This window comes from Salarias fasciatus, chromosome 12 (assembly GCF_902148845.1).
Source record: "Salarias fasciatus chromosome 12, fSalaFa1.1, whole genome shotgun sequence".
NCBI lineage: Eukaryota > Metazoa > Chordata > Actinopteri > Blenniiformes > Blenniidae > Salarias > Salarias fasciatus.
The window spans coordinates 345,461-358,835 of NC_043756.1; the positions used below are offsets into that span (position 1 = coordinate 345,461).

Sequence of the window (13,375 nt, forward strand, 5' to 3'; positions counted from 1 at the left end):
CGGAGTTGAGCTGCAGACTGCGGGGAGCTGGCATTCGCATTCGGGTGTCATGTAGCTGCTGTTGCTGTTTATAACCATGCAGAAAGAGGGGAGGCGAGAGGCCTCGCTGCCGAGCCAAATCAGGAGACGCAGCTCCTCCTGCTCAGCTCCTGAAGGCTGATAATAACTCTCTGAGCGCAGAAACCCGTCTGGAGGAGAACGGCGGCGCCCTGCAGGCCAGGCTCACCTCTCCCACGGCGTTGGACAGGATGTGGACGATCTTCTCGTGGGGGGTGGCCACCACGCTCTGGCTGTTGATCTCAATGATGCGGTGGCCCACCCTGACCCCGCCCCGCTCAGCAATGCCCCCTCGCATCAGGCTGCAGATCTGGAGGGGAAACACTTCAGTTAATGTAAAGCACACATCAAAAATGAACGAATGAATGCTTCCTTGTCAGGGGCACAAGGCGTGACTCATTCTGGCCCTCTCTCTGACGGAAGGGGAGCTGTGGTGAGGCCGTGGTGAGACAGGTTCCTTCTGCCCTTCTGGTGTAATCCTGTATTACTACTGTAACTACTCGTCATCAGCAGGCTCAAACTAACCCTCTCACCACGGTCTGACCAGCTCACCGTCCTTATTAGTGGAGAACAATCCAAGGATCAAAAAGCCACGTCGCTGTGAACGCTCGGCCGCCACGAGCCGGTTCTGTTCTCCAGACACACATGCACAGCAAATTTTCCAGTGTTGAATTAACTCTGAAAGTGTTAGAGCGGCCTCATGTATACACTGTAGTGTTAAAATCTCAACACTGACCAGTGTTAATGTTCTAATGCTGACACTCTGTAGAGTTATATTAATATTCCTCTCTGTTGACCAGTGTTCCTATTTAACTCTATACAGTGTTAATTCTTAGAATGAACACTTTAAAGTGTATATTTTAACACTTACATTTAACATTACAACAGTGTATATATGAGACCACTCTTAACACTTTCAGAGTTAATTCAACACTGGAAAATTTGCTGTGTGCCTATAGGAGAACGTATGCATGTGAGAGGATGAAGTATGTCTGTGCATGAAAATGACAATCTATGTATGAAAGGAGAATGTATGTGTGTGAGAGAGAAAATATATGTGTGAGTTATGTATTGCACTAGCGTATATAGGTCTGTTTTCGCCAGAGATAAGGGTGTGTCCTCTGCTCTGCTCTGTCCGTTATAATGGAGCCAGACTGCCTTTTTCACAAACCAAGGCTTCTAGTGCCGAAACTAAAAGTCTGAATGTTTTCACGAGAACCAATTTTCCAATCAAAAGTGATGAATTCATCTCAGTTTTGCTCAACATCAGGGGGCAGTTTTCTCCCAAACAGAAACTGGTTTTTTTTCTGCTGCTACCCTTGTCCCGAGCCTCAGCCGGTATTTGAACCCAGAAACTTCCGGCTGTGAGGGAAGAGCACACAACACTGCACCACCGTGTGGGACACAACGAAATGTATGTTTGCATATATGTACATGTAATAAATGTAAAAGATGGCTTAAAACACAGAAGCAGAACTTTGAGTACACTGCTGATTCTTTGGGGACATTTTTGTACCAAAAACAGATAAAGAAGCAGAGAGATTTCCTCACATCACTGGGCCGTCTTTCCAGATAGAGGAGGGATACTTTCAGTGTGTTCAAATCTTGAGTAAACTGTAGTATTATTGTACAGTCTGGTCAGCATCTTATTAATCACAGAGCACAACCATGGCACACTACCCACAATGCCATTCTGCACGCTGAAGCCCAGCTGGTAGCGCAGGTCAGGCCGCCTGATGAGGACGGTGGTCACCGGGGGACATCTGACGATGTTGAGCTTGATCTGAGCCTGGTTCTTCAGACCCTGCAGACCGGACGGAGAGGGAGGCGGTCAGCAGGGCGCCGCCAGGCAGAGGGAGGCGGTCAGCGGGGTGCAGCGCCGTTAGGCAGAGGGAGGCGGTCAGCAGGGCGCAGCGCCGTCAGGCAGAGGGAGGCGGTCAGCAGGGCGCAGCGCCGTCAGGCAGAGGGAGGCGGTCAGCGGTCAGTGGGGCGCCGTCAGGCAGAGGGAGGCGGTCAGCAGGGCGCCGTCAGGCAGAGGGAGGCGGTCAACGGTCAGTGGGGCGCCGTCAGGCAGAGGGAGGCGGTCAGCGGTCAGTGGGGCGCCGTCAGGCAGAGGGAGGCGGTCAGCGGGGCGCCGTCAGGCAGAGGGAGGCGGTCAGCGGGGCGCCATCAGGCAGTGGGAGGTGGTCAGCGGGGCGCGGCGCCGCCAGGCAGAGGGAGGCGGGCCGTACCTTGATGATGCTCTGGCAGGTGGACAGGGGCAGACCCACCAGGCTGGTTCCATTGATGGACATGATCTGATCCCCAATGTTCAGTCTGCCGGACCGCTCGGCAGGACCCGCGTGCATCATGTTGGCGATGATGACGGTGGGCAGGATGGAACCCCAGCCACTCTCCACGATGACCACGCCCAGAATCTCACCTTTACCCTTCTCAATAAACACCTACAGAGACAATCGGAATGACTGGACATGTTCACACCACAGCTTCGCCTGAAAAACACACACATGCTGAACTGATGGAACATCATGGTTTTACATGTTGCTCAAGTTGCTGATATATTCATTAAAAGTTTCCATTAACAGAGCAGCTGTGATGAACTGGTCAGTGAGTTTCTGGTCAGACGTAGTGGTGGAGCAGGTCTCTGGGACCAGATTCTGTCTCTCCAGCCGCCCTGAAGCTCTGTACTGATCAGCTGTCTCCAGTGTTCACATCGTCCCTGTCCCCTAGAAACCCTGGACAGCAGGTCTCTGCAGAGAGTCCAGAGACCAGGACAGACTGCAGAGTCCAGAGACCAGGACAGACTGCAGAGAGTCATCTGCTCTGCAGAAAAGATCATTGGCTGCAGCCTGCCTTCCCTCCAGGACCCTGAGCCATGGAGGCAAGATGTTGGCCGACTCCTCCCACCCTGATCAGACTCCTCCCACCCTGGTCAGACTCCTCCCACCCTGGTCAGACTCCTCCCACCCTGATCAGACTCCTCCCACCCTGGTCAGACTCCTCCCACCCTGGTCAGACTCCTCCCACCCTGGTCAGACTCCTCCCACCTTGGTCACCCACCCCCCTGGAAGGAGGTCTGTTAAGCCGCATTTTGTAATAAATGCCCAAAATGTAATAAGTTTGTCATTTCATTTTGTAATAAAGCAGCATTTTGTAATAAACTGCCGTATTATGTAATAAGTTATTACATTTTGAGAAGATTATTACAAAATGCACTTGCAGCTTTTTTATTTTCTGCAAAATGTAAGCATGGTGCATTATGTAATAATACCTCTTTTTATTGTTATTTAAAAAATTGCCTCTCAGTAGCAATACTTTCTACAATATAGCCTAATAAACCAAGCATGCTTCTGTAACCCAGTGTCCCTTTCAATGTATCATTTTACCGTTATGGAAACTATGAACCCTGACCTGCGCTGTTAAAGTGGTGGGGGAGTTTGAGCTCCCGCGTGATCCCAGGAGCTATGGTAGCGTCTCCCATAGCAAACAGGTCCTGGATGACGGGTCAGACTAAGAGCAGGTCTAAAACCCCCAATGAGAAACGTTAAATCAAGGACCGTGACATCGCCCGGTATGGCACAGCCAGGGCCCCCCCTGGAGCCAAACCTGGGGTTGGGCCTCGCAACGGGCCCTCTGGGCAAAGGCCCGGCCAGGCTCAGCTCAAAGGGGTGACGTGGGCCCACCCTCTGGCAGATCCACCACCCGCCGAGGGTATGGGCCGGGCGCAGTGTGGATTGGGTGGCAGCCAACAGCAGGGTGCCCGGCGACCCGATCCCAGGACACAGAGACTAGCTCTAGGGACATGGGATGTCACCTCTTTGGGGAAAACAGCACCTTCTTAAAATATAATAATTTATTACATAATGCGGCAAAATTTCTTACAAAATGCACCAGTTTATTACAAAATGCGGCTTTATTACGAAATGAAATGACAAAATTATTACATTTTGGCATTTATTACAAAATGCACCGTTATTACAAAATGCGGCTCAACAAGGTTCCGGTCCACCAGGACCAGAACCTCACGACACAAGAACAGTTTTTTCCCGTCTGTCCCTGCTCTCATGAACAAGGCCTCAGCCCCCACTGATGAGCCCCTGTATTTGTATTTGAGTATGTCTGCTCCAGCCCAGCGTTGCAGGATTACAACACACCCCCATACATTTGTTTGGGAAATGTTTTAGGTTCCCATTCAGCAGTCCCTAGCAGCATTTAGAAAAGTAAAAAACAATTCTATTTTGGCACCCTGCAAGGCCCAACGTGGCAAAAAGACTATATGTTCTTAAACGTGACTAGAACATAAAAATGTTGAAGACACTTCCATTTCTGCCGTAGAGGCCTTCCACAATATCTCAGGTGAAAACATTTTAAGCACGCTTTGTTCTATATTTAGGTTTTACAGGGCTAATTTTCATGATTTTACATCACATATCCTTCAAAATGATTAAACTTAACAGTCTTTATCACTCCATGAGTAGCACTCCATCTACAACATTAGATCAACACTCTGTGGAGGCTACTTTAGCTGCGATGCTACCGGGCGTCAGATCAATGTGAATAATATGAGGAGGAACGAATCGGAGGTTTTTGGTCATGGGACGTCTGTATGTTAACCCTAATTTCTTACACATGGAAAGTCCACTTACGTCTTTGCAGTTCTCAGATTTGGAGAAGTGTATCAGGTCGTCGTTGTACATGTCCTGGGTGTTCAGCAGGTCACTGTATTCCTTTTGGCTGAGGTCCTCAGGGTTGATGCCGTTGGCCCGTAGGAATTCCTGGTAAGCCACGCTGAAGGCCTGACCAATGGACTGGGCAATCAGCTGGGCCTGGAGGGCACAAGACACACATTCTCTTGGTTCTGTTTAGTTCAAGCTGTGTTTTAACTGTTACATTTTATTTTTAAAGACTGTGATACTAACATCCTCAGACTCAAACACGTGGCATATCATCTTGTATTGACGCTTGCTGTCCTGACCAGGGTCAGAGGCCTCCACGTTCTCCTGAGAGTCCGGTCGAGGCATTCTGCGCCGAGCCATCAGAACCACAATGTTCCCAATGTCAGCAATGTAGGAGATGGTCCGCAAAGGGTGGTCCATCATGGTTTCCTTAAAGTGAGACACTGAATCAGAGGCAGTATATTCAACCCAAACAACACATATCTTCTGAACACTCTGACAGTCTCTTTATGCTTTATGCTGTTCATCAACAGAAGGATGGAGAGTACATTGCCTGAATTTCCTATTTTGTCAGAATCCTTTTAAAACTGGCAGTAGGAAACCATTTTCTGAACGGCTTGAGGAAAATTCTGGAGTACCTGGGAGTCAGCATTAAGCACTTTGATTCTCTGCGTAGAGATGAAGAGGTCCACCTCCGTCATGGGCTGAAGCTCACTCTCAGGGGCCTACACATGTACAGCAACACAACCACATTCACCAATAATCACACACATGGAACATACCAGCAATGAATTTACTAGCATGTTGTGTTTTGACTGTTAGAGCACAGTAAAATAAGACAGAGCCTCTATGAGGAAAGGGAGGAGATACATCAATCTAAATCAACACTGATGTTAAAACCCAGGTTCGGGTTTACCCTAACTGTCACCTAAAAACAGGTCACAGAGCAACTGCAAGACCGACATTAAAAGCACACTGACACAACAAATATACCAATCAGCAGATACGAGGGGGTACCGGAAAATTCCCGGACTTTGATTATAACTTTTTATTTCTGACATTTCAAAATAAAACATCACCGTCGCCTTCAAAATAATCTCCATCCGCATTAATGCAGCGCTCCAGCCGTGTCTCCCACTTCACCAATGCGTCGTCAGACTCGTGCGTAATTGTGCCATTTTTTGCCGGCTGCGATTTTTCTGTCCCCTCCTCCACATCTGCAAACCGCTGTCCCTTCAGCTGCTTCTTCAACCTGGGGAACAAGAAAAAGTCCCTGGAGGCTTCATCTGGAGAATCAGGCGATGGGAGAGGAGATTCATCTCATTCTTCTCCAGAAACTGCGTGAGGCGCAGCGCCGTGTCCGCTGGCGCTCTGTGGTGGTGGATCAACCGGCTCCACTCCGCCACGACGCTCTGCTTCCTCCTCACATCCTCACGGAGCGTCTGAGGACTTCCTGTAGTAGTCCTGATTTACAGTCTGACCTGGAGGGACAGACTCGCTGTGGACGAGACCCTGGACAGCCGAGAAGCAGCTCAGCATTGTTTTCACGGCTGAGTGGACCTGACGCGCCGACATCTGGCCCTTCTCAAACCCCCGGACCACTCATGGACCTGAGTCTTCCCCAGAGCATCATCCTTGTAGGCTTGCTGCAACAAGCTGAGTGTTTCTGCTGCTGTTTTTTCCCAGCAAAAAGCAGAATTTAATGTTTGCGCGCTGCTCTGGCTTCACAGTCAATGTCGCCATTTTGGAAAAAATCGAAGACGCAGCGGCACTCTGTTACTATAAATAGCGCCTGACAGGCGTCAGTGTAACTCTGGGAGCTCAGCTTTTCCACAGATGTGCACGAGGCTTACCTGTAACACATCTGACAGCCAGAAGTCGAAACTCATTATTATTATTATTTTATGATCAGAGTCCGGGAACTTTCCGGTACCCCCTCGTATATTCACAATGAAAGTTTGTTCATTCCTAATTTGGTGTAATTTGGGTCTTTAAATTATTATTATAGATTTAGAGTTTTCAGGATCATTCCAAGAAGCTCGAGGAACACCAAGTGGTCAAGATAGTCTACGTTCAACCTACCATCAGCCGACCATCAACCTACCATCAGTGTACCATCAGCCTACCATCAGCCTACTATCAGTCTACTATCAGTCTACCATCAGCCTACGATCAGTCTACCTTCAACCCACTATCAGTCTACCATCAGTCTACCATCAGCCTACCATCAGTTTACCTTCAACCTACTATCAGTCTACCATCAGTCTAACATTAGTCTACATCAGTCTACCATCAGTCTACCTTACACCTACTATCAGTCTACCATCAGTCTACCTTCAACCTACTATCAGTCTACCGTCAGTCTACCTTCAACCTACTATCAGTCTACCATCAGTCTACCATCAGCCTACCATCAGTCTACCTTCAACCTACTATCAGTCTACCATCAGTCTACCTTCAACCTACTATCAGTCTACCATCAGTCTACCTTCAACCTACCATCAGCCTACCATCAGTCTACCTTCAACCCACTATCAGTCTACCATCAGTCTACCATCAGCCTACCATCAGTCTACCTTCAACCTACTATCAGTCTACCATCAGTCTACCTTCAACCTACTATCAGTCTACCATCAGTCTACCTTCAACCTACTATCAGTCTACCATCAGTCTACCTTCAACCTACCATCAATCTACCATCAGCCTACCATCAGTCTACCATCAGCCTACCATCAGTCTTCCTTCAACCTACCATCAACCTACCATCAGTCTACCTTCAACCTACTATCAGTCTACCATCAGCCTACCATCAACCTACCATCAGCTTACCTTCAAACTACTATCAGCCTACCATCAGCCTACCATCAACCTACCATCAGTCTGCCATCAGTTTACCATCAACCTACCATCAGTCTGCCATCAGTTTACCATCAACCTACTATCAGCCTACCATCAGCCTACCATCAGCCTACCATGAGCCTACCATCAGCCAAGTCCCCATGATTAGTTAGGGTGTGAAATGTCATAAAAGTAATAAATGAACAAAATTCAAAAGGATATAACAAATTTCAAGAAGCATAACTTAAAATATGTTTTAAAAATATTTTTTTCTCACCTTGCGATGGAAAAAAATATTGATGGTAAGCTGATGGATTGTTATCATATAGTGTTTCCTGATCCTGGCAAACAGAGGGGGCTGAGGACATTCATTTGAATCAAGAAAGGTTAACCTGTTAACTCGTCATCTTTCAGATGACATGATTTACATTTCCTCACATTTGTCATCAATCTTAAAACACTGAATAACAAAAACAGATGTAGTATTCTTAAAGCACTGCTGTGCATGACTTCTGATGATGACCCTGTTTACACAAGACTTTTATTGTGGAAAACAGCATTATTAGTTTTCTGGTGGCTGCTGGAGGTCATGCCGCTCTGGAGACTGCCAGTCCAGGCAAAATCCATCTTGTGGAAAAGTTGGAGCGGATGCAAATGTGACTGACACGAGTAACACCGACTTTATCTTCTCCTGCAGGTTTTTGTCATGTAAACCTTGGCAGGCTGCTCTTCACATGCCAAAAACTTGCCGAGGTGTTTGTAATTTGGTTGGTACTGACCAACCAAATGAGGAAGCAAGTTATTGTAACTGCAGATGCAGAGTCAGCACCAGAGATATACAACACTACAGGTACAACCACACATTCAGAAATCACAGCTGTTTCCTGCATCCAGCAAAAAGGACTCCAGCACCCGCTGTATTCAGTTCTTCTCATGAAGATGTCTGTGGTGTAACGGAAAGCTGGCAGGGGGCGTCTGTCAACCCCAGGGCATAAATAAAATAATGAGGACACCCACAACAACAGCAAGCTTCTTGCTGGACTCAGGAAAATGCCAAGAATGACAAAAGATGGAAGAGGAAAGAAGGGACAGGACAGTGAAGGACAGACAGACGGAGGAAACATTCATGTTCAGTGATGTGGAGGACGAGGCAAATATAGGTACCACACCTTCTTCTTGTTCTGGGCTAATTTCTGGGCCGTCTGTCGAGCATGGAACAAAGCAGACAGGAGAGGCAGAGGTTAGAGCAGTGAATAGGAAATACTGATGTTCACTGCAGCTCTCAAACTAACTCTGGAAAGGCCTGTGTCCAGCTCATACTCAGCTGCTGGATGGTTTTACTGATTTACATCAGCGACATGGCAACAGACTGCTAAACCAAGACTCAGGATGACTCCACAGGATTAGAGGAACACAGACTACATTGGGATTATGAGATTAGGTTGTGGACTTGATGTAACGTTGGGATTTTAAAACACAAAAAGTTTGGGTGACTCACTGTTTTTTCCTGATAATTAAGGCTCATTCATGTAGCATGAAGATACGCAAAAAGCCTTCAGCAGGACCAGTAGAGCAGCAGCACAGTGTCGGGGTTTACGGTTGGTAATTTGTATTAAATTGCTAAAGTATTCATTATTGGGAGTAACTGATTACTTTAAGTAGTTACTTATTAAGCGCTGCGGTGTGTTCGTTCCTGCCGTTATGGGTGCAGATTTCGGGGGAGATCAAAGCCGCTGCTCTGATCCAGTTAACACTCTACCGCGTCTGGCAGAATTCTGGCAGGATGGCTCGTTTTGGAAGTTAACAGAGTTAACAGAACAGAAAGTTTGTCCGTCGGTCCAGACGACCCGCCGGCTGCGTGGGGAAAGGCGGAGCTGTGGCGCTGAGGGGCTGGGTTACAGGCAGAGACCTTGGTCCGCTGGAGGGTTTCACCGATGAGGAGAGGGGCTTCACCGGTGAAAAGGAGGGAAAAGTGGTCCCGTTGAATCTCGTCATCGAGGGTTCGGGGCCTGTTAATCCCTGGGTCAGACGCACAAACGTCTTTCCTGGATAGAACCTTGCAGAGAACTGGCGATTCGGGCGGGCCATTAGCTTTTGAATGACAGGCGGACCTCAGTGCTCGGCCAATCAGAAGGCGACCTGGCAGACCACTTCCATTTGGGAAGCAGGTCTCACGAGCGCCCTCGTGCGGTGGGACGGTGATATTGCACCTCCGTGTTTGGTTCTCCCCCGCTGTGGGGCTTGAGATGGGACGCCTTTATCTGTCTGTGGAAACAAGATGGCGCTGGCCCCATGGTGGGGTAAGGGCGCCTCCTTTGTTCTTCTTTGTCTGAGGGTCAAACCTGCCATGTGGTCATGGTGGGCCTTTGTTCTCTTGGACCCCTGATCATGTTTGATTTAATATTCCTCAGAGGAATATTTCCATCAATGCGTCCCCAGCAACAGTTAGGCATAGGACAGCAGATTAGAAAACCAAGAAACAAATAGAGAAAGCTGCAGAGTCCAGCAATTCCTGAGCATCTCTCTCAACATCCTACTGTCACCATCAGTTAGACCTGAGAGTTCCTTCTTTTTCTCTTGCAAATAGAACGTTTTTGGGGGGCAGAAGATTGATGTAGAGCTTTTGAATGACAAGACGTTGGAGGCATAAAGGTAGAAACACTTTCTGAAGCACATGTATCTGTGTTCATGTGTACTGCGAAAGAAAAAGAGCCTTAATAGTTTTAGGGATTGCTTTTGTCTTAGATGAAGTGGTCGGCGCACAGAAGCAGTCTCTACAGGATCAATAAATGTTTGGTTACTGGAGGGTGACAGATATGAGGAAGCAGCAGGGAAGTGTCTAAGACTGGACTCTGGTTCCTGGTCTGATCCGTGGTTCCTTTTCTGGACCGTGGTTCCTGGTCTGGACTCTAGGCAGGCAATACTTTGAGGGTGTTTTTATTTGGACAGACTGGCCCTCATTCATGAAACGATCGTACGGCGGCAGACAGGCGTACAGCCACATATGAGTGACAGGAGCGGCATTCATCAATATGAAGGTGATCGTACTGAAAGATGAAATCTCACCACAGGCCTGAACTCGTGGAGCAAGTTTGAGTCAGTGTGCAAACCTCAAACATGTCATAAAGCACAAGCAGTGCATATTCTGTACAGATTCAAAAGTAAAAGAATAAAGAATGAAAAATGTCCTTACAGGATATCTAATAAAAGTTCCCCTTGTGGGATTAATGAAGGATTTTCAACTTTCAATAGCCCCGCTGGTCCATCCTGCCACGGAGAGGAGGCTGTTTTACAGCTAGTGAGCCAAGACGCACACGCCTTGCTGGACGCTCAGACGGAGGAGAGAGGACCTGAAGAACCAGGGACCCGGCAGAGCCTCTAACACATTCATGTGTTAGAGGCTCTGGATTGTTGGGGGGAAGCCGGAGTACCTGGTAACCCACGCACCCACACAGAGAACATGCAAACTCCACAGAGAAAAACCCGGTCAGGATTTGAACCCAGGACCCTCTTGCTGAGAGGCATAAGCACTGTTTGCTGCACCACCCATAACAAACATCATGTTCAAATACAAAGATGCTCCGAAGTGTTCTTGGAAGCAGAGTTCTTTGAGTCTCAGGTCGATGAGCGACTTGTTGTCATTTCACCCGACCTGAGACCGTGTGTTCTGGATGTTCTCGATGTACACAGTAAATGTTTCAAACTGATCGTGAAACACCCTTGGAGTTACTTAAAAACAGCTCTCTGGTAATATATTTTATTAATACGGGTGGCCCCATTGAGAGCCAGGGTCTCATTTTCAAGAGGAACCTGTCGGTTGCAGGAAATACAAGTTCCAATAGAACAATGTCCAAATCCCTGAAAACGAACAACGTAAAACATTAGAATGGAGCAGGTGTTCAGAGCAGGAGAGAGGTGTGCAAACTGCTCTAGATCCTCTCACCGTCCGTTGTACCAATAATTCAAAGCCTTCAAGAGGAATGAGGCTGGACAGCTTCAGTTCCTGCCACAATGTGTTCCAGGTAGAGCAGAGCACGAAAAGGTCTTTTGGCCCAGTTGGGTCCGGACTGAGGGGATGCAGAGAGGGATGTAGTCCAGGGAGCGGAGGCTGTAATGGGACTGTTTCTGTGCCATGTATGTGGACAGATGGGGGGAGGAGTCCGATAATGGGTTTATAGATTGTTATGCTCAAATATTTATAGGCAGTCACAAACTCAATCGGGGTCTGAGCAGAAAAAATACAGGGCAGAGAAACAGATCATTTCTTCTGTTAAAAAAAAGCATACATTTAGTCTTTCCTGCATTCAAAAGTACCCTTGGTCCAATAGTTGTGCTTGAATAGTGTTAAAAACAGAATGCAGGTCAGCAAACACCTGAGCAACTAATGTTGCATGGTAGTAGATGAGTGTGTCGTCAGCATAAAGATGCAGGGAAGCATTAACACATCCCATTTTCTTTTTTTCCACAGTTTTGTTTATTCATTTTTGTACACCAAAGGGTCAGAGATTCACAGTATTTGTAACTGACGGTGTTTCAAGTTTTTAAATAATGTACAGAAAAAAACAAAAACAAAAACAACATGAATGGAACAGGGTGGTTGGTCTGGTCGTACAGCGGATCACGGTCATGCTGGAACGTATAATAATGATGACAGTCTCAGTCTTTAAAGCAGAGTAGGGGTGGGAAAGCAAAAGACACAATAAAGAGAAAAAAAATAAAATGACATGCTTATTATATTACAATAGTGCGAGGTTAAATTAATAAGCAGAGGCTTACATCGGGATGAATCAGAATCCTATTTGGGAACAACTGGGAAAATAATCTTTTCTATATGAACAAGAAAAGGGCTCCACACTTCTTTAAATTTACGTGTAGATCCTTTTAATGTATACTGATTTTTTTTTCCATTTTTAAATTATTAAAAATCTCTTGAATCCACATTGTATGAGAAGGGGATGATGTTGACTTCCATCTTAAAAGAATGAGGCGTCGAGCCAATAAAGTAGCAAAGGCAATAAAATCTAGTTGCACTTTAGATAAAGGTACCAGAGATATTCCAAACAAGGCGGTCAATGCATTAGGTTGTAAAAGCGTCCCAGTTACTTCTGACAGAGTTTTGAAAATTGCTATCCAGCAATTATAAAGAGAAGCACAGGACCAAAACACGTGGACATGATTTGCAGGGGTCTGGTGACATTTTTCACAAGATGGATCAACTGTATCATAAATTTTTGAAAGTCTACCATTAGTCTAATGAGTGCGGTGAACCACTTTGCATTGAATTAAGCCATGTCTGGCACAGAAAGATGAGGTATGGACCTGTTTAAGAATATCACCCCAGAGCTCATCTGACATGCCCTCACCGAGTTCCTCCTCTCAAACAGTCTTCACAGTGCTGGAAGAGGTTGAACACAGGGTTTGTGTCTGACTATAAATATAAGAAATCATACCTCTTCTCGTGATTGGGAGTTCAGTGGAGAAAACATCTGAGATTGTATCGGCAGGCAGGTTTGGAAATTGGGCATGTGTTTTGTGGGCAAAACTACGAGCTTGTAGATATTGGAAAAAATGGGAAACTACGTAGGGGCAGATTACGTGCAGCTGTGTTCAAAGGAAACAACCCACTTCAAGGTTGATCTTATAACCTGATATAAAACCAAAAGCTTTCAGTGTGATTAGTACAGCAGGGATGGATGCTGATAAATCAGAAATGTATAAAGGAAGATTGTCTGCGTAAAGCAAAACTTTTTGTTCTAAACGGTATCGTAATATTCGAGATGCAGGGGTTAGAACAAAGTGATATT

The 13,375-nt window shown here is 46.7% G+C and overlaps 1 protein-coding gene across 1 annotated transcript in view; it reads right to left on the reverse strand.

The window, feature by feature from the left end:
* Nucleotides 1-13,375, reverse strand: part of apba1a (amyloid beta (A4) precursor protein-binding, family A, member 1a) — a 56,442-nt gene that overhangs the window by 19,846 nt on the left and 23,221 nt on the right. The window contains exons 6-12 of the mRNA XM_030105398.1: nucleotides 8,741-8,773; nucleotides 5,372-5,458; nucleotides 4,977-5,162; nucleotides 4,704-4,883; nucleotides 2,289-2,501; nucleotides 1,742-1,861; nucleotides 227-367 (exon numbers count right to left, since the gene is read on the reverse strand). Coding sequence (XP_029961258.1) covers nucleotides 227-367; nucleotides 1,742-1,861; nucleotides 2,289-2,501; nucleotides 4,704-4,883; nucleotides 4,977-5,162; nucleotides 5,372-5,458; nucleotides 8,741-8,773 — 960 coding nt within the window. The remainder of the gene's footprint in view (nucleotides 1-226; nucleotides 368-1,741; nucleotides 1,862-2,288; nucleotides 2,502-4,703; nucleotides 4,884-4,976; nucleotides 5,163-5,371; nucleotides 5,459-8,740; nucleotides 8,774-13,375) is intronic.